The 19,238-nt window shown below is 52.8% G+C and overlaps 2 protein-coding genes across 2 annotated transcripts; both read right to left on the bottom strand.

Moving 5' to 3' along the window:
- Nucleotides 1–7,080: 7,080 nt before the first annotated feature.
- LOC139831463 (uncharacterized) lies at nucleotides 7,081–8,295 on the bottom strand. Its single transcript, XM_071820743.1, has one exon. The coding sequence runs from the start codon at nucleotides 8,293–8,295 to the stop codon at nucleotides 7,081–7,083; it is 1,215 nt and encodes a 404-aa protein (XP_071676844.1).
- A 5,262-nt stretch (nucleotides 8,296–13,557) lies between these two features.
- On the bottom strand, nucleotides 13,558–16,890 carry LOC127298556 (NF-X1-type zinc finger protein NFXL1-like). Its single transcript, XM_051328407.2, has one exon. It carries the CDS (start codon nucleotides 16,819–16,821, stop codon nucleotides 13,600–13,602), a length of 3,222 nt encoding a protein of 1,073 aa, XP_051184367.1. The 5' UTR covers nucleotides 16,822–16,890; the 3' UTR covers nucleotides 13,558–13,599.
- Nucleotides 16,891–19,238: the final 2,348 nt, after the last annotated feature.

The raw sequence follows: 19,238 nt of genomic DNA, 5'->3' as shown, positions 1-19,238 counted from the left end.
GGTCTGTGGCGTCCAACATAGTGGGGCGGCGTGGCCGTGCCCACATCGGCGTGGATGCATGTTCGGCATTGGCATCAGCATGTACGTTCGGCATTGGCCTCGGTGGTATCTCTGGTGTGTCAGTGATCGAATGAGGGGACAGGATTGAGGGTGCATCCCGACGGTGACCTAGCAGTGGCGTCGAGCATAGCCGTTCTGACCATGCCGATATCGGCATCGGCAAAGTTTGGAGGCTGTGGTGCTCGAATCAAGGAGGGATTTGTTTCTTGTACGCCAAAAGTGATTTGAAACAAGTTTCGTGTTGAAGGTTAGGTAACGAAAGTTTGTAACTAAGCCCAAAATTATACTAACGCCATGGTGAGGTTCTTTTTGATAGAGCTATACGGTTGGGCAAACTTTTTTGACACTTTTTAGATAGGGTTCCTTGTTGTTACACGTATGGCATCATGTATGGCAAATTTGGGATCATTTGGAGATGTTCGAAAAAATCACTTTGCTTAAACGCATGCCGTTTCGTCTCACTGAAACCAGCTTTTCTAACAAGGTGATTTATTCTACCTCCTCTAAATGACCTCAAATTTCATACAGCTGATCTTCTATACATAGATAGATAGATTGTTTCGTTTTTATATTTTTCGAACTTTTTATTTCCCTTTATAATATCCAATTGATTTTCAGGTCAAAACCTCGAAAAATAGCATCATGTATGGCATCATTTTCGCCATAAATTTCAAATTTTGTGAAACTTTCCCTTTTAGATATTTCTTGTTGTTATAGATATGGCATAATGTATGCCAAATTTGGTTAGGTCTCACTGAAACCAGCTTTTGTAACAAGTTAGGTTTTTTCGACCTTCTCAAAAGGGATTTTTTTCTACCTTCTCTAAATGACCTCAAAAATCATACAGACGATCTTCTATACAAAGATAGGTAGATTGTTTTGTTTTTACATTTTTTGAACTTTTATTTCCCTTTATAATACCCATTTGTTTTCAGGTCAAAACCTCGAAAGTTAACATAACTAGATGGTGAACCCTTCCAAACTTCAAATACAGAGATAGATAGATTGGTTCGTTTATCATTTTTACCGTGAATAGTAATGGCTACAAGAAATCGGTGATGGTCTATCATTTTTTGCGTGAAAAGTAATGGATACAACAAATCGGTGATGGTTTATCATTTTTTGCGTGAAAATTAATGGCTACAACAAATCGGTGATGGTTTATCATTTGGGATTTTCGTGAAAATTAATGGCTACAACAAATCGGTGACGGTTTATCATTTTTTGCGTGAAAAGTAATGCCTAAAAGAGTTTATAATTTTTAGCGCGTGAAAATAAATACAGAAAACCGCCATTTAGCAAACTTAGAGAGTGGAAGGTAACCGCCGACAGAGAGAGAGAGAGGGGTTATCCTGCCCGTTAGATCATACGATCAACGGTCGGCGGGCACGATCCGCGTGACATGGGCTAGACCAATCAGGGCAATGTTGCACGTGTGAGAGAATTTGTGGAGGGAGAGGGCAAAACTGAGTAGTATCAAGAAACCAAGGGCACCTATGTAATAAACAGACTAAGGGATTCAAATATGAGATTTAAAAAATGGAAAATGCGTGTTTTGTAGAATAAAACCCATCTTGGCCTATCTCAAACTATTTGCAATACAAATATACATGAGTGTGAGAATTGTGGCCTCATTTAGACAAAGTATGTTTTGGGGAAAGCTGTTTTGGGAAGGGCTTATTGTGGAAAACCATGCACCTTCATAGCTACTAGGTGATTTGAGAAGGCCTTTGAGAAGTGGCAATTTGTGGTAAAACTTGATTTATCTATGACTTATCTATGTTTTGAGAACTGGCAATTTGTGGTGAAGACTCCATGAGTATGTGCCACTATTTTTCGGAATTTTTGCACATTAAATGACTCATTTAACTAGTTAATCCCATTTGTTGACTGTCTGTTGACCAGCTACTTGAGGGTAAAACTGAGCATATTGCACTAGCCAGTATTAGCACTCAAGGGGAAAACTGAGCACACAAAAAATGCTAGTATAATGCACGAGGTTATACCTGAGTATATCTAAATTTCCAGGGTTAGACTCGAGGACGCGTGTTGCGGTGCAGAAATGAAAGACGTGCAATATTTGACGCGTAGACGCCGGTCGCGGTGCAGAAGTCGAAGACGTGCAATCGTGGACGCGTGGCGCATTGCATAAGTCCAAGACGTGCAGACGTGCAGCGGTGGACGCGTAGGACGCGGGTCGCATTAACCACCCCTTGCCTTTATAGACGCCTCCTCCCACTATCTCTGTCACTCTCACTCGCCTACGCAACGCCGCCTCTCTCACGTCCCATCATCTTCTCCAAAGCAAAAAACCCTCTCCCTCTCCCTCTCCTCTGCCGGCGAGATGGACAAGGAGAATGCCAATCCCATCGTCCACGGCGCCGTCGGCTCCAAGCGCGACGCCTCCCTCTTCGACGCCGTCCCCTCAACGGACGTCGCCGCCGTCCCCTCAACGGACGTCGCCGCCGCCTCCGCCGGTGCATCGGAGGCTGCGCCGCCGGTCGCGGTCAGATCCCGCCGGGATGGGACCCCTACGAGCCGGTGCCGTACGTCCCGCCCCCGAACCGCTACGACACCTCTATAGAGGACCCATGGAACGAGGTAACTACGGTTTGCTTCCTTTTTGTTCCCCATTCCTTTTTGAACCCTATTTGTGCTGGTGTAGATGGATCTGTGGATGGATGAGTATTGGGCTAATATTTGCGCCGATTTTATTCCATTTTGCTTTGATCCCTCCTTGATTTCGTTCAAGATTTGGGTTTCGGCCGTTCGGTTAATTTATGCAAGTAATAATGGGATCTCAATCAGTTAATTTATGCAAGTAATCATAGGATCTCAATCAGTTATTTTATGCACGAATCAAAAGATATCAACCGTTTAATTTTGCAAATAATCTGGATTGTGTTCAAGTTCAGATCTGGAATCTGTTTCTTTGCCTATGATGAATCGGTGGGCACAGATTTTTACAGGGAGGGTTCAGCGAACCATTTCTGTGTACAAATCTGTTGTGCATGAGCTTTGGTTCGCTTACACCGTCCCTGTAGACATATAATCGTGTCCACTCTAACTGAGGCTGCCTCTGTTTTTCCTAACTTTGTTATCATGCACGTTTGCAACTCATTCACTAATAAATTCCCGTTTGATATGGATCAGCTGTCTGGCAGCGACGTCGGCAGCGACGACGAGCACCATGACGTCAAGACTCGCCAGGTGCTGCGGAGGCTGCAGGTCGGCCAGTATGTCTCCTACCTCGACGTCGCCAAGGGTGTCTACAGGTGCCCCTTCTGCACTAGGAGGCTCAGCGGCACGACTTCAATCGCGTCCTCACGCATGCCGAGAACATCGGCCACACCAACCCCAAGGTCGGCGCGTCGGTGAACCCCAACTCCTTCCGCGCCAAGCACTTGGCGCTCGGCATGCACCTCCGCAGCATCCAGCGGGTGGAGATCTCCGGCGGGCGCATGCCTCCGCTCAAGCCCAAGGCTCCCAAGGGGAGCAACAAGTGGAGGCAGAGGCAGATGGGGTAGGCGGAGTCCTGGATGTGTGCTGCTGCTGCCTCCTCCATTTTGTTGTTGGGGTCCCTTTGTTGTTAGCTAGGGATCCCTCGTTGGTATGTTGTTAGTATGATGGTGTTGTACTGCTGTGAAGAACGTCGAACCCTACTATGTTTGGCTGCTGAATGCAGCTTATCATCTATATTATCTATCCCTATTCTACTATATGACCTTGTGAATTTATCGTACATTCCCTGTAGATTTGCTTCTAGATTTAACTACATACATATGGACCAGATGGAGTACTAGATTGGGCTCCCTACTAGATTTGCTGCCATATTGGGAAAACAACCAGGGCCAAAAGGCACAAATAATAATTGAAGAAAGACAGAAATGCAAGCTTCTCTAGATTTGATACTAATTATGTGAAAAAAGGCAGAGAGAAGGAGGCAGAAAAGGTACTCTTAAAAGGGAAATGCCAATGGCCGAGAGAGACAAAACCCAGCTCCTGCTCACGTGCAACCAAACGCTATCTCGTCCTGTCCCACGCGGTCCCTTTCTACCAGCCCCACGCGACGCGGGCCCACACGACGCGACCCCACACGTCAGAACGGAGCGGTCAACTTAACGGGAATCCTGCCGTCTGAGCTGCCTTCTGCGGGTTTCAAACAAGGACTTGGGGAAAAGTGAGGAAAAACTAAGGGGCTGGGGAAAACTGAGCACAACTAAGGAACCGAGGGCACGAAAATAGAAATCCCTTATTACTACCGTTGACAAAATTGTTTCTTGTTTTCAAAATAAAAGCTCTAGCACAAATATAGCAATCGATGCTTTCCTCTTTGAAGGACCTTTCTTCTACTTTTATGTTGAGTCAGTTCACCTATTTCTCTCCACCTCAAGAAGCAAACACTTGTGTGAACTGTGCATTGATTCCTACATACTTGCATATTGCACTTGTTATATTACTTTACATTGACAATATCCATGAGATATACATGTTACAAGTTGAAAGCAACCGCTGAAACTTCATCTTCCTTTGTGTTGCTTCAATGCTTTCTACTTTGAATTTATTGCTTTATGAGTTAACTCTTATGCAAGACTTATTGATGCTTGTCTTTAAGTACTATTCATGAAAGTTATTTACTCATGTCATTTACCATTGTTTTGATCGCTGCATTCATTACATGTGCTTACAATAGTATGATCAAGATTATGTTGGTAGCATTGTCACTTAAGAAATTATCTTTGTTATCGTTTACCTACTCGGGACGAGTAGGAACTAAGCTTGGGGATGCTTGATACGTCTCAAACGTATCTATAATTTCTTATGTTCCATGCTACTTTTATGATGATACTCACATGTTTTATACACATTATATGTCATTATTATGCATTTTCTGGCACTAACCTATTAACGAGATGCCGAAGAGCCAGTTGCTGTTTTCTGCTGTTTTTGGTTTCAGAAATCCTAGTAAGGAAATATTCTCGGAATTGGACGAAATCAAAGCCCAGGGTCCTATTTTTGCACGAAGCTTCCAGAAGACCGAGGGGGAAAGGAAGTAGGGCCACGAGGCGCCGCCACAACAGGGCGGCGCGGCCAAGCCCTAGGCCGCGCGGCCCTGGCGTGTGGGGCCCTCGTGTGGCCCCCCGCGTTGCCCTTCCGCCTACTTAAAGCCTCCGTCGCGAAACCCCCAGTACCGAGAGCCACGATACGGAAAACCTTACTGAGACGCCGCCGCCAATCCCATCTCGGGGGATTCAGGAGATCACCTCTGGCACCCTGCCGGAGAGGGGAATCATCTCCCGGAGGACTCTACACCGCCATGGTCGCCTCCGGATTGATGTGTGAGTAGTTCACCCCTGGACTATGGGTCCATAGCAGTAGCTAGATGGTTGTCTTCTCCTCATGTGCTTCATTGTCTGATCTTGTGAGCTGCCTATCATGATCAAGATCATCTATTTGTAATGCTACATGTGTGTTTGTTGGGATCCGATGAATAGAGAATACTATGTTATGTTGATTATCAATCTATTACCTATGTATTGTTTATGATCTTGCATGCTCTCCGTTGCTAGTAGAGGCTCTGGCCAAGTCATTGCTTGTAACTCCAAGAGGGAGTATTTATGCTCGATAGTGGGTTCATGCCTCCATTAAATGCAGGACGATGTGAAAAGTTCTAAGGTTGTGGATGTGCTGTTGCTACTAGGGATAAAACATTGATGCTATGTTCGAGGATATAGTTATTGATTACATTACGCACCATACTTAATGCAATTGTCTGTTGCTTGCAACTTAATACCGGAAGGGGTTCGGATGATAACCTGAAAGTGGACTTTTTAGGCATAGATGCATGTTGGATAGCGGTCTATGTACTTTGTCGTAATGCCCAATTAAATCTCACAATACTCATCATGTCATGTATGTGCATTGTCATGCCCTCTCTATTTGTCAATTGCCCAACTGTAATTTATTTACCCAATATGCTATTTCTTATGGGAGAGACACCTCTAGTGAACTGTGGACCCCGGTCCATTCTTTTACATCGAATACAATCTCGCAATCTTTGTTTCTCTTGTTTTACGCAAACAATCATCATCCACACTATACATCTAATCCTTTGTTACAGCAAGCCGGTGAGATTGACAACCTCATTGTTTCGTTGGGGCAAAGTACTTTGGTTGTGTTGTGCAGGTTCCACGTTGGCGCCGGAATCCCTGGTGTTGCGCCGCACTACATCTCGCCGCCATCAACCTTCAACGTGCTTCTTGGCTCCTACTGGTTCGATAAACCTTGGTTTCTTTCTGAGGGAAAACTTGCTACTGTGTGCAACATACCTTCCTCTTGGGGTTCCCAACGAACGTGTGTGTTACACGCCATCACGCGCCCGATCAAACGCCCAAGCACGTCGACGGCGAGCACAAACAGCTGCGGGGAGAGCGGGTCTCCCTGTCGTAGCCCGCGGCGGTGCCAAATTGGCGGTCCTGGCTCGAAGTTGATTAGCACTCTCGTGCTGGCCGAGCTGAGCAGCAGGGCTAGCCAGTCGAGGAACCTGTCGGGGAATCCATACCGGCGCAAAACCTCAAAGAGGAAGGGCCAGGAGAGAGTGTCGAAGGCGCGGGCAAGGTCGAGTTTCAGCAGCACCCTAGGCTGTCATAGCTGGTGGAGGAGGCGTGCCGATTGCCGTGTCAGGATGAAGTTGTCGTGTAGGCTGCGTCCGGGGATGAATGCGTTCTGGTTCTTGCTGACCAGGCCGTCGAGCTTGGGGGCGAGGCGGAGCGAGAGCGTCTTGGCGACGAGCTTGGCCACGAGGTGGATCAGGCTGATGGGCCTATACTCGCCCATCGTTGCCGCGTCGGGCTTCTTGGGGAGCAAGGTCAGGAGCGCTTGATTGAGTCGATGGAAGCCGCGGAGCGCGTGTATATGCGCAAAGGCTTGAACCATGTCATCCTTGACAGTGCTCCAACAAGCGCGCAAAAATTCCGCGGTAAATCCGTCGGGCCCGGGAGCTTTTCGAGCGGGGAGGCGCTAGATCGCGTTCCAGATCTCTGCCTCCGTGAAAGGGGCGTCCAGGTCCTGCAGGTTCTCCGAGGTCGCGATCAGATCTTGCAGCTCAAGGGAGATGTCCCTCCTGCTGTCTGTGCCGAGCATGGCGTCGAAGTGCGCGAACGCAGCTTCGGCCATGTCCTTGTGGTCCGAGAGGACGTGGCCGTCAGAGAGGACGCTGTAGATACGGTTCTTCTGCCGGCGGAAGGAGCTGTGCTGGTAGAAGTAGGCGGAGTTGGCGTCGCCGTCCTTGAGCATGGCGAGGCGAGATCGTTGTCTGGCGATGGTGCGCTCGAGGGATGCCAGTCCCAGGTAAGTGACCTTGAGGGTTTGGTGCAGCCATCTCTCCGGCGGCGTGAGGAGGCGATCCTCCTGGGCTTTGTCGAATCTTGCGATCACCTCCCGGCAGATGGCCATCCTTTGCCGAGCGCTACCCACGGTACGGGCGCTCCAGCTCTTGAGCGCGTTGGCAGTGGCTTGCAAGCGCAGCCAGAGGCGCTGAAGCGGGTCAGGGTTGCTGACAGAGTTCCATGCCGCGGTGACCACGTCGTGGAAACCATCTTGCCGCAGCCAGAACTCCTCGAATCGGAAGCGGCGGTGAGCGGCTGGGGAAGGGGTGCAATCGAGCAGCAAGGGGCGATGGTCAGAGAGCACGAAGGCGAGGCAGCGCAGGTGGCATTCACCGATCAGATCTTCCCAGTCCGAAGTGCAAAAGGCCCTATCCAGGAGCACCAGGGTTGGAGGATCTTGCCCATTTGTCCAGGTTAAGCGCCTGCCGTTAAGGTAGATTTCTTTGAGGGCGAGGTCGTTGATGCAGCGGCGAAATTTCCCCATGTGACGGCGGTTGAGGTTGCTGTTGTTTTTGTCCTCGTCGTGATAGATGAGGTTGAAATCGCCGCAAAGCAGCCATGGGCCGGCGCAGGTGGCACGAATGTGCCGCAACTCGTCGAGGAACGTCACCTTCTCTTCATCGTCCTGTGGGCCGTAAACGATGGAAATCCACCAGGGTGTGGGATCGGCGCCGGAGACCTTGGCCGTGAGTGCATTGGTGGTGAACATAGGGTCAGTGATGCGCACTTCCCTGCTCTTCCACGCCAGCAAGATACCGCCATGCGTGCCCACGGCGGGCAAGTAGGTGTAGTCATCGAATTCCGATCCTAAAGCCTCAAGCAGGATGTATGACGGGATCATTTCCATTTTGGTTTCCTGAAGACATACAATGGATGCGCCAGAGGAGAGAACAAGGGATCGGATGGCAGTGCGGCGAGCTCTGGCGTTGAGGCCGCGCACGTTCCAGATGAGGATTTTAAGGTTCCTAGGCATTGGAGACGTGGTCGACGGGGTGTGGTTCCTGGGGATCAGCAGGGAGCTCGCGGTTAACCAGCGCGGCGATGGCCACCAGCACGTGTCGAGGCAGCGGCGCGGCGAAAATGTTGTTGTAGGCGCGCATTTCCGCTGCGGTGATCACGTGGTCGACACCGATAATGCCGATGGTGCGAAGCACCTGGACCTGTGCGCGTCGCTCAGCCGTTGGTGGCGCGGCCGTCGTTGCCACCGTAGCGGCACGTTTGGCGGAGCGGCCACGGCGCAGCGAGAAGGATAGCGCATGGCGTCGGGGTCGTCGTCCCGGGCAGGGCAGGGCCGCAGATATGTCTTTGGTGGCGGCCTTGAGGAAGTCACCAAGCGTCCAGGCTTGGGTGGCACACGGGGTCGCCCTCCTCTTGTTGCGGCGGATGGTGATCGGCGGTGAGGCGAAGCGGCTAGCAGGACGGTGGATGGTGGGCGAAACCATGGCCTGGGGGCTGCAGCATGGCGGGAGGGGCGATTGGGCTGCCTCAACCGTCGTGGGCTCAGTCGTGGACTGGGCCTCAGCCTCGGCCTCGGAGCATGGGGAGCGGGCGGGGGACGAGGGTTCGAAAATTGGCGTAAGGCCACACTCCTCCTCGTCGTCTTGTAGGGGGCCCGTGGCAGCAGTAGAGGTGGGCGACAAAGGATCCTCCTCGGGTGCTGCACATGGGGTTGTTGGTAGCGAGTCTGGAACCTCGCTGTCCACAAAGCTGCTTTGCCCCTCGCTTTGCGTAGCGCTTTTCTCCTTGGATGCTTCCGGCGGGTTGGCCTCAGGATCGTCCTCAGGCGCCTGGGAAGACGACGAGGGGCTGCAGTCCGCGCTGGTCGTTGACCGTGGGCGCGGTCGGCAGAAGCCAGGGCCGGGTCCACCTCTCCTTCTTCCGGTGCAGCCATGGTTGGGGTAGGATCCGTGCAAGGGCCAGCTGTTGGTTGGACTGGCGTGGCCAAAGCAGGTTGGCGCGATGCGTCTGGAGCCGTTGTGCATGCAGGCCTGGGGCCCGCGTCGCAGCTTTGCCCTTCTTTTTGGCGCCAAACGAGCTTTCCTCTTTTAGCATGACGACGAGGAGGACGGCGGGCCCCACGGTGTCCTGGCCACGGTGCCATGGACCTGTCGACGCTGGCGCGGTGCCATTGCGGCGGTGCGTCACGGCGGAGGCCGGCGGTGGCGCCCCAGGCGGCGTCGACTTGCAGCCCATCAGCACGCAGACGGTCACTGGGGAGCGGCCAGGAGAACGCGTCCATGGCAAGCCCATCAGCACGACCTCCGGCGGTGGGGGAGTTGGGGCGGCGTCGCTTCCTGCTGCGTCGTCGCGGAGGGCGGTGCCCCTGAGCGCCATGGTCCTGCCCATCACGGCCCTGGCCAGGTTGGTTGTCATGAGTGCGGCGGTTGCCCCCAGAGTGGCCGCCGGCCTGGGCATCCGGTGGTGGCGCGCGGTCGACTTCGTAGCGCACGATGTCGATGGAGACAGGGTAGGTGAGGCGCTTGACGAAGGGTGCTTGGGAAGGGTGGCGAGCGGGGGTGACCTCAACCACCTCCAGGATGGCGCGACGGCGGATGGAGGCTGGGTCGCAGGTGCGGGCGTCAAGCCTGTAGGTCGCCATGTCTGCCCTGGTGCGCGTGCTGGGGTGGAGACGCTCGATCCAGCAGCTGTCGTTGAGCAGATGCTCAACAGTGGAGAGGTTCCAGGCCTGGGCAGGGATCCCACGGAGCGCCAACTCAACCTTGTAGTCGAACGAGCCGAGGCCAGCGTGCGCAAGCTTGCACCATGGCCGGAGAGATAGCGTGAAGCCGTACCCCGCGCCCCCGATGAAATGGTCACCGGAGAGCCGATCTTTCAGCTCCTGCGAGCGGAAGATGAGGAGGAAATCCTCGGGCTGGTGGAGGTGGACAGAGAAGTCGCCAGGGCGGAGCTCGAACTGTTCGTAGATGGTGGCGGCGACTTCCTCAGCAGTAACCGGGGGGCGGGTGCCTGTGATGGAGGCGACCATGGCACGGCGAAGGACCTCCTCGGCCTGCTCAACTTTGACGGTTCGCGAGACGATGACGTGCACCGGATCCTGCGGATCGACGGCGGGTCCGGCTCGGGTTTTCGCTGGAGCGGGCGGGGGCGGGGGTGGCGTCGCGGGCCTGGGCGCTGCCGCCGCAAGGGGGACGATGGCGGTTTGGGCGTGTCTGCGCGGAGGCGTCCCCGCGCCGTCGTGGTGCCGCTGCTCGCAGTGGCGGGATGCGTGGCCGGAGATGAAGCAGATGCGGCAGCGGATGTCGCCGGTGCAGTCGCGAACCCTGTGGTGAGGCGACAGGCAGCGAAAGCAGAGGCCTTCCTCCTCCTCTGGGGTAGGGCTGCGCGGGCGAGAGGAGGCGGGGTACGCATGGTCGCGGCGGGGGCGGCGTTGTCGGTGACGCTGGCGGGGGCGCTGGAACCCATCCGCGTCGACCTGGGCGCCTCCGCGCACGCGGTGGACCTCGGAGCGTGGTCCAAGACGGGCCTGGGCGAGGACCCTGGTCACGGCGGCGGCGGCGGTGGTGGCGCGGGAGGAGCGGCGGGCGCGGAGGGGGCGAGGTGCTGCTCGCCACGTCGCGGTAGGAGCGCGATGAGGAGCCGGAGTCACTGCCGGAGCCCAGCCAGCGGCTGGCGCCGGAGCCTGAGGGCGCGTCGGAGACCGTCATGGCGGAGAGGGAGGGGGGGCGCCGGCGTGACTCGACGGCGGCGGTGCTAGGTCAGGCTAGGGGAGAGGGAGCGGAACGGAGCGTCTCCATCCACAACTCTAGATCTTTCATACTACTAAAAATCTTTACTCTAGAACATAGAGGCTTAGCCCCAACCTCTATATCAATCGGTGTATGTGCGTTTTATTACTTTATAAGGACCAAGTGAGCATTTGCTGCACATGAGCACCAGTGCTCTCAGTTTTTTAAATATTTAAAAAATTATGTATCTGTGTTTCAAAAATTATCACATTTATTTCATGAATACATATATATGTTCCAAATAGTCGTGAGAAGTTTCGGTAGAAGTTGTATTGTATTTTGAGCTACAGGAAAAAAACAAATTTGTGGCTACGTATAGGTACGTATATTTGTCAGAAATTTTTCTTTTTTGTATAGCCAAAATATAACATACTTTTCTCCAAAATTTCTACCGTAGCTTCGGAATGTTTATATGTATGTAGGTATTTAATTTAATTTTTTTTAGAACTAAAATAATAAGATTTTATAGCACCGAGAGAACTGGTGCTCATATGCTAAAGACACTTTTCGCAAGTATAGTAAAAGCCCAATCAAGCGGACGATATACTTCACTCACCTAACATATACAGAAACTCGTACCATGGTGCCAACGTTCCAAAGACAGGATATATGATGCATCAGGTGACAGGAAACTCAAACTTATATCTTTGTACACTAATATCAGTGCAACCAGAACACAAATCGACAGGCTAGGAAGTAACAATGGCAACACATAACCATTGACATAATATAATTACAAGGGTAAGTAAACAAACAGGGTAGACAAACCAATAAGCATGTGCCTGCACAGACGAAGCATTTGCTCATCGACATAAAAAGCATGTCCTAACAAGCAAAACAGGGGCATGCAAACTTCATAAACAGGCTGTGTGAGCATGATAGCAGTTACCTGCTATAAAAAAGGTACGAAATCAGTGTGCTCGATTTCAGTTGTCAGTACCAACATAGTAGTGCCAAAGGCGCGAGACTCGCACACAAACGACCCATTGTTGGCTGTTGAGACTGATTTGAGTTAAACCAGTGTCACCCATCTGCACATAAGAAGGCAACACATAAATAGCTCGAACAGGTTATGCAGGAGAACAGGCCTATATGTTGAGCTTGACTAACCAATATATTTAAATATTTGCGAACAAACAAATAGAAAATAAGAACACGGCTCGGCCGATTTACCTTTAGGGTGTTGTAAATATCATGCTAAATAATCAGACATGTGAGATGAGATCATGAGACAGTGGCAATGCAGTGGCAATACTATTGCGCCAGGAAACTGAACACCTATCAGGCCAATAATGAGAGAACTTTTCGCAGGTGAAGATATAAGCAGGAATGTAGAATAATTGATTTCCATCATGGGAAAGTGGAATCCTTCTGAAGCTAATCATATACTGTCTCAAGCAAAGATTTGGACCCACAATGTACCAGTGCATATATGATAGTATTAGAGATATCTGGTTTAATCCAAATAGTTGGAGCAAAAATGTCGGAGCCTGTGCAGATAATAAAGGGGAATAATGATATACATGGCCAAAAGATGAAACCATGAGAGCTTGCAGCATCTGCAAGTACTTTCTCGACAGGTTTGTTGCTGCCGCACTGTCATCATTCCACCAAAAGGCTTAGTAGCAACTTGAAGCACTAACCATGCTCAATAAAGCAAAATGTAACATGAAAATATAGTATTCACGCATCAAATTAAATTATACAAATAACAAAGATGTACGGATGAGGGAACTAACAGGATAAGAGCTTATTGTTGTCTTAACTAAAAACCTTATGGGGGAAGCACATCAGCTAAATAACTAATGAACACAAATGGGCACTGACGATACATACATGTAATTTTGCCTCCTAATAAAGAGAAACATATGAAATAGCTATCTACAAAAATGACATTTTAAGCAATTATGAAATCAGATATTTAATAGCTTATTTGAGATTAAATAATCAAATATGAAACTACACCAATAAGTTGTATCTAAAGCAAAAAGGCTGTCTTTCTAGTTTCAATGCTTAAAAGCACATATGACATTGACATGCCCTTGAAACTACATCAGGGCTTGAGAACCTCTTAGCATGCATGGTTTTCTTTGTGTCCTAAACAAATGCAGGTAGTATAGTTCAGTGAATTAAGTAACAAATCAGGTATGGATTCAAACGAGCAGAGAACGCAAATTTATGGCGTCTTTCTTTCTTGATTCAGATAATAATATGGCCTGCAAAGCGTACATGGGGATTTTCCCCAACGACAGAATCAGTACCTCAGACGAAACACTCAACAGGCAACAACCAGGAACCTACTTGACAGAATACCACCCTTGATATATGTGGTATACTAGCCAAAAGAAAAAGAGAAAAAATGATACAGTATCTGAATAAAAACTAGCCATCTCGACCAAACAGCCTCACTCGCATGATTCTTCCCAGTCTTCCACTTCAAAGTCTGGCTGCAGCTTCTCCAGTGCTTGCCCAGCACCGGCGATTGGCCTGGTGCTTGTGGTAGCAGACTCCAGAGCATTCCATCTGTTTGTATCCATGACCTGGCCAGCAGCATCACCACGTCTCCACGCTGACCCTGGAGCTTGACCAAGCACACTTGTCCCCGCAGAATGACCAAGTACCGCCCAGCCTACAGATGGGTCAGACTCCGAGGCACCAGCCATCTTCCACGGATTGGCACTGGTCTTTGCAACCGATCCTCCCTCTCTCTGTGCTCCAACCCACACATTGCCTGATGCTGAAGCCTGAGTGATGCTGCTTGGGCAAAACATTGAAGCACCCTGGTAAGCAGACCCATAGTCCAGCCGCCTGAGAGCTGTGGCGGCTCTAGCTGGATCACCGAAGACTGCCAGGGCATTCTTGTCGTTGAGCCAAACCAACTCACACTCGCCACCAAACCTCAAGACTAGAGAGCTAACATCAGCCTCCCTTGGCAGGTCCAGCATTGCAACAACGAGCCTCGGGTCCATATCCACCATGGGATCAAAGTAAGGATGCGAAGCCGAAACAGGGACACCAGCCTTGGAGCCCAGAACACGAGCAGGCACCTTCGACTTGGGTGTGACATGGATGGTAACAAACAGCCTGGGCTCCCAACCGACCGCCTGAACAGACAGCTTCCACCTATCTGCAATGAGCCTGATAGCATCCCTCTTATCCTTGGTCATGTGACAGAAGACATGGACCTTGATGTTGCTTGAAGAATTTCCTCTCGTCTTCCCAAGCACAAGAAATTTGCACCTCTCCTCTATGGCCAGCACCCACTTCGGCTCGCGCCGGTAAAGATCAGAAACCAAATCCGAGGCATTCGAGTTCTCACCGAAATGCAGTGCGTCCAGATTGGGCTGTGTGATGTCAAAAGCTTCAGCAAGGACTCTTTTCCTCTCCATTTTCGCACACTCCTCATCACAGCAGAGTTTCCTCTGGCCAAGAGGTACCCTCTTCCCATTTGAATCCACTGGCTGGAGAGGCCTTGGCAGCTGCTCTATGATGGAGATGTCGAGCATACTATCACCATTGTGGTATGATCCTCCGGCGCTGCAGGGCACAGTTGAAGTGATACGGCCACAAGAGCAGGCAATAGCCACACGGACTTCGCATCTCACATCTGGGCAGGGTGATGACGGGTGGCATGGGGCATTGCAAGTGTGCTTGCATTCCCTCCTCGGGACACCACATGACTGTCCACATGAAGCCTTGCTCCCAGAGCTTGAACTAGCATCTCCACTTGCGGGTGGCGGTGGATCACAAGGGGAAGGGTGGCAAGTCCTAGCGCAAGCGTGCAGTCCGCATTGCCGGTTCTTCCCACAAGGCTGGTTGCATCTGATATCCTTCGAACCGCAAGGGATGTTCCTCAACATCACATGCCCCCCGCTGCATTCCCTCGTCACCGGCACAACGCAAGGCGGGCAGTCCCCAAAATGGCACTGATGCGAAGCTGGATGCCCACAGGCCTGAGGGACGGTGCACGGGTGCGGGCACGACGGAGTCGGCGTGCCGCACGGCTGCGGCGGCGGAATGGATGTCCTGCCGCAGGCGCAGGTGAGATCGCTGAATATGGTCTCGCGGCAGGGATCGCAGTGCCTGCTGTGGCAGAGGTGCTGGCAGCCATGCTGCCCGCACCGGAGCTTCTTGCCGCACGGTATCCGGCAGAAATGAGGATCCACGCTGACGCCGCCACCTTCATGCCGAGCGAACGGGTTCGACAGCGGGCAGCAGCACTCGCTGCACCGGTGCCTCCCGCAGTTCTTCTTGCGGCCGCAGGGCTTGCTGCAACGGAACTGTTCCATCGAGGCCTTGTAGCACTCCACCATCCGGCCCGACGAGCCGCAGCGGCACCTCTGCTCGACCCGCGCCGAGCACGGCGGGCACCTCCCCTCGTGGCACGTGACATTGCACCTATGCGCCCCGCACGGCAGCCTCTTGTCGCAGACCTTGTCGCAGGCAGGGATCGGGTCCAGGCAGCTCGCCCGCGTCCCCTGCAGCCGCGTCTTGCCGCAGTGGCACGCGGTGACCGTCCCCGGCAGGAGCCGGCACTCCCCGCACGGCCCCGCGTGGCACGCGGCCTCGCAGGCGTGGTTCCCGCACGCCAGGCCGTGCCCGCACGCCTCGCCGCAGGAGAACGCGCCGGCGGCGGCGGTGTCCGAAAGGCTCCCCGTCATCTCGCCGCACGGGATGGTGTTTGTTTTGTTGCCGCAGAAGCAGCGGGCGGGGAAGGTGACCTGGCAGTCCCCGCAGGGCCCCGTGTGGCAGGGCTTCTCGCAGCGGTGGCGCCGGCAGGGGAGGAGGCGTTCGCAGCGCTGGCCGCAGGTGACGGGCGTGGTCCGGTCCGCGCAGCGCCGCGCGATGGTCCGCTTGCCGCAGGGGCAGGGGCGGTCTGGCGCGAACGCCTTGCAGGGCGGGCATGGGCCCGGGTGGCACTGGAGCACGCAGACGTGGGGGCACCTGGTGGAAGCAGCATCGTCGTCGTCGCCCTTGCCGAGCGGCTTGGAGCATGGCTCGCCGCAGGAGTGCGGGGTGAGGAAGAGGTCGTTGGGCGGGTCGTGGCGGCGGCCGCAGAAGCAGGTGTATGCGACGTCGCGCGCGGCGACGGCGTGCACGGACTGGCACCCCGGGCAGCGCCAGGAGGCGGCGTCGGAGACGGAGGAGGCCGGGGCCCGCGCCCACCTGCGGATGCAGGGGAGGTGGAAGATGGAGAAGCAGCTGGCGCAGGACCAGACGGGCGCCGACCTGCGCACCGCGTCGTAGCAGATCATGCACTCGACTGCGCCACGGGCCAGCTTGTCCTGGATCTCCTGCACCAGCTGCGGCACCCCTGTGATGACAGGGGCGGGCGCTGGCGCTGGCGCGAGCGGAGCCCTCTCCTGCGGCGGTGGTCGGTGGTTGGCCGGAGCCCTGTCCTGCGGCGGGGCGGGGCGGCGGTTGGGGCGGTGGCGGCGACGGTGCGGGCGGGCGTGGGATGGCGGGTTGGGGAGGGGCAGGATGGGGGCGGCGTCGTCATGGGCGCCGTAGGGACGGGGGTCGGCGGCGGCGGGGTTACGCGCAGCAGCGGATCGGGGCCGCCATAAGGCAGGGGAGGCGGCCGTGGCTGGGCCGTTGCCGTGGCGGCGATCGGTGGAGGGTTGCATGCGGCGGCGGAGCGGGAAGCCCAGGTGTGGCGTGTCCTCCGTTGGGGAGTTGGGGGCGGAGGCGGGGAGGTGGGGGCGGCGAGCGGCGGTGATTGGTGGATTATGGGGAGTGGAAGAGCGTATTTGAAGAGGCGGGAGAGCCTTGGGGACAACGGCAAGTCGGCGGTGGGGGACGGAGACGCGTCGCGGGTCAGTGAGAGGCGGTTGCGGGCCTTCGGGAAGAGCACGTGCACGGTCGGGTTTGGAATTGCCGAGTAGTGTAAGTATTTTCGTGTTGTCGTGCTCGCATCATATTTCCTGTGACATGGACACCTGCACGTTCGTTTAGTCAAAGGACGGCAAGGAAACTTGGGAGCCACGGTGCACACCACACCGCTTTCCTCTAACAAATTCTTTCCTTTTCTTGTCCACTTTTTTAAAAAGAAAGTCCTAATATATTAGCCAAAACCAACCCTCACAAAACATCCTTACAAGCAAAATAAATAAAACTAAGTCCCTGCAGCTTCCAGCAACATCTTTCTTCTCCGTCCCTCGACGACACGTTGTGAGCAAAGCTCGATGACACCTCTGAGCTTTCGGCGTAGCAAAGCTCGTGTCGGAAAAAGCTTGAAAAAACCCATACGCTTGTGGAATCAGCGCTCGGGAAGTTGTCGACGTAGACCAAAAGATGTCAACAACCACAATCTCGAAAGATAGCCATCTTGGAGAAGCTAGTACTCAGAAGGTCGGGAGATAATCCCAGCTCGTCGACAATACGCTGCTACATCATTCCCACCACGGAACGCTGCAGCCATAGACATACACTTATCACGCCAAGCCTAATGCCAGTCAATCGAATCCAAACTCCATCCCGTCGACGCTCCTCCGCGGGAAAACACTGATATGAGGCGGGCTGAAGGACTTTTATTTTCAACGCTGCTAATGCCCCTGCACCGAAGATGGAGAACTCAAAGACCATACGGTGTAAGAAATATGTGTAAGGGTATATTGCCCCTATGTGTGGTTTTGGTAATTAATGACAACCCCTATGGATTAATGTTTTCATTGAGTTTCTATGAAGGAATATTCCATAGGTACTACTTGTATTCCATGTGTTGGATTCATGTATGGATGCCATGAAGATAAAGATACACCTTGTGTATTGGCATCAAGATCATCGATCAAGATAGTATGATAGAGCATGAGAAGATACAAGGTTGACCAATACAAAGAATGAAGAAAAGATTCAAGTTTGGTCAACACATGAAGCATGAAGAATGTGCCACGTGAAGTCACATGGTATCTTTCCATGGGCATGTATGGGCATGCATCAGAAGTGAGATCTCATATAGCCCATGAGAGGATTACGGCAAGTGGTGATCGTCATCAAGGTTGAGTTGGGCAAGTTCAAGTTGAGCATCTCGAGAAGATCATATGCTTGAAGCTTGCCGTCCATTTGATGATAATGGACATGTGAAAATGTACAACAATAGAGCTTTCCCATCATAGTGTATGGGGGAGCATTTGTGAGTCTTCACGAAGTAACGATGATCAAGTAAGGCATTCCGGCTTGAGTGGAGCTTGAAGAGCTATCATCAAGATCAAGCGGGATGCGCAAGGCAAAGGTATGGCATTGACTAGGTTTTCCTTTTATCGGTCTCAAGGTGGTTGTTGGGAGACCGGATTATAGGATAGATAGTCGCACTATCAAGAGGGGCTTTCGGTTGGGTAACTTGATTGCATCGTCTTAGGGAGCTCGATCCTTTGCATACTTTGCAAATCCCTATTTCTTCTTGGTGTTTCTCTGTGTGAGGTTCTTGAGCTTGTTGCTAGCTTTACAACAAGCCCAAGTTCATCGAAAACGGAGTTCGTATGACTCTTCTATGACATTTTCAAGGTTGGGTGATTTTACCGGTTATTCATGATATAAGGTTCTACCTTTTATATTCATGATAAAAATCCCCTCCTACAGATTCTTGTGTTTTCACTTTTTATAAGATAGAATTTGTTGTTACCTTTCAAACAAATTGGTTTCATTCAATTCGGAGTTCGGGAGCATTTGTTTTTTTTAAAAGGAAAAAGCGAGATAAAAAGAAAAAGGGAGGGAAGGGGCCAGCCACCGACCGGCCTGACCGGCCCAGCCACCGGCCCACCCGGTCTGCGCCAGCTATGGCACCTGTGCCAGCCGGGTCGCCTCCAGTGGGCCGTCCGGCCTGGGTCTGGCGGCCACCGGCCCGCCCGGCATGTCCCCGGCCCGACCGGGCGCCTCCCAGCTGGGCCGCCTCCCCTGGCCCATTCGCCCCCGCGCGGCCAGCTCGCCCATCCTGTCCGGGCCTCTGCTCGGCCGGGCTGCACGCCGGCCTGTCCGGCTGCTGCTCCGGTCGGCCGTCCTGTGCGCCGGCTGGGCCGTTTTTCCTGTGCGATTTTTACTGTCTTTT

The sequence above is a fragment of the Lolium perenne genome, chromosome 5 (genome assembly GCF_019359855.2).
Source record: "Lolium perenne isolate Kyuss_39 chromosome 5, Kyuss_2.0, whole genome shotgun sequence".
Taxonomy (NCBI): Eukaryota; Viridiplantae; Streptophyta; class Magnoliopsida; order Poales; family Poaceae; genus Lolium; species Lolium perenne.
This window is presented reverse-complemented; position numbering and strand designations above follow the sequence as displayed.

What these genes read in the sequence shown, in the direction of transcription:
- LOC139831463 (XM_071820743.1), bottom strand. Translation starts at nt 8,295, where the DNA reads ATGGAAATGATCCCGTCATACATCCTGCTTGAGGCTTTAGGATCGGAA.
- LOC127298556 (XM_051328407.2), bottom strand. Translation starts at nt 16,821, where the DNA reads ATGCAACCCTCCACCGATCGCCGCCACGGCAACGGCCCAGCCACGGCC.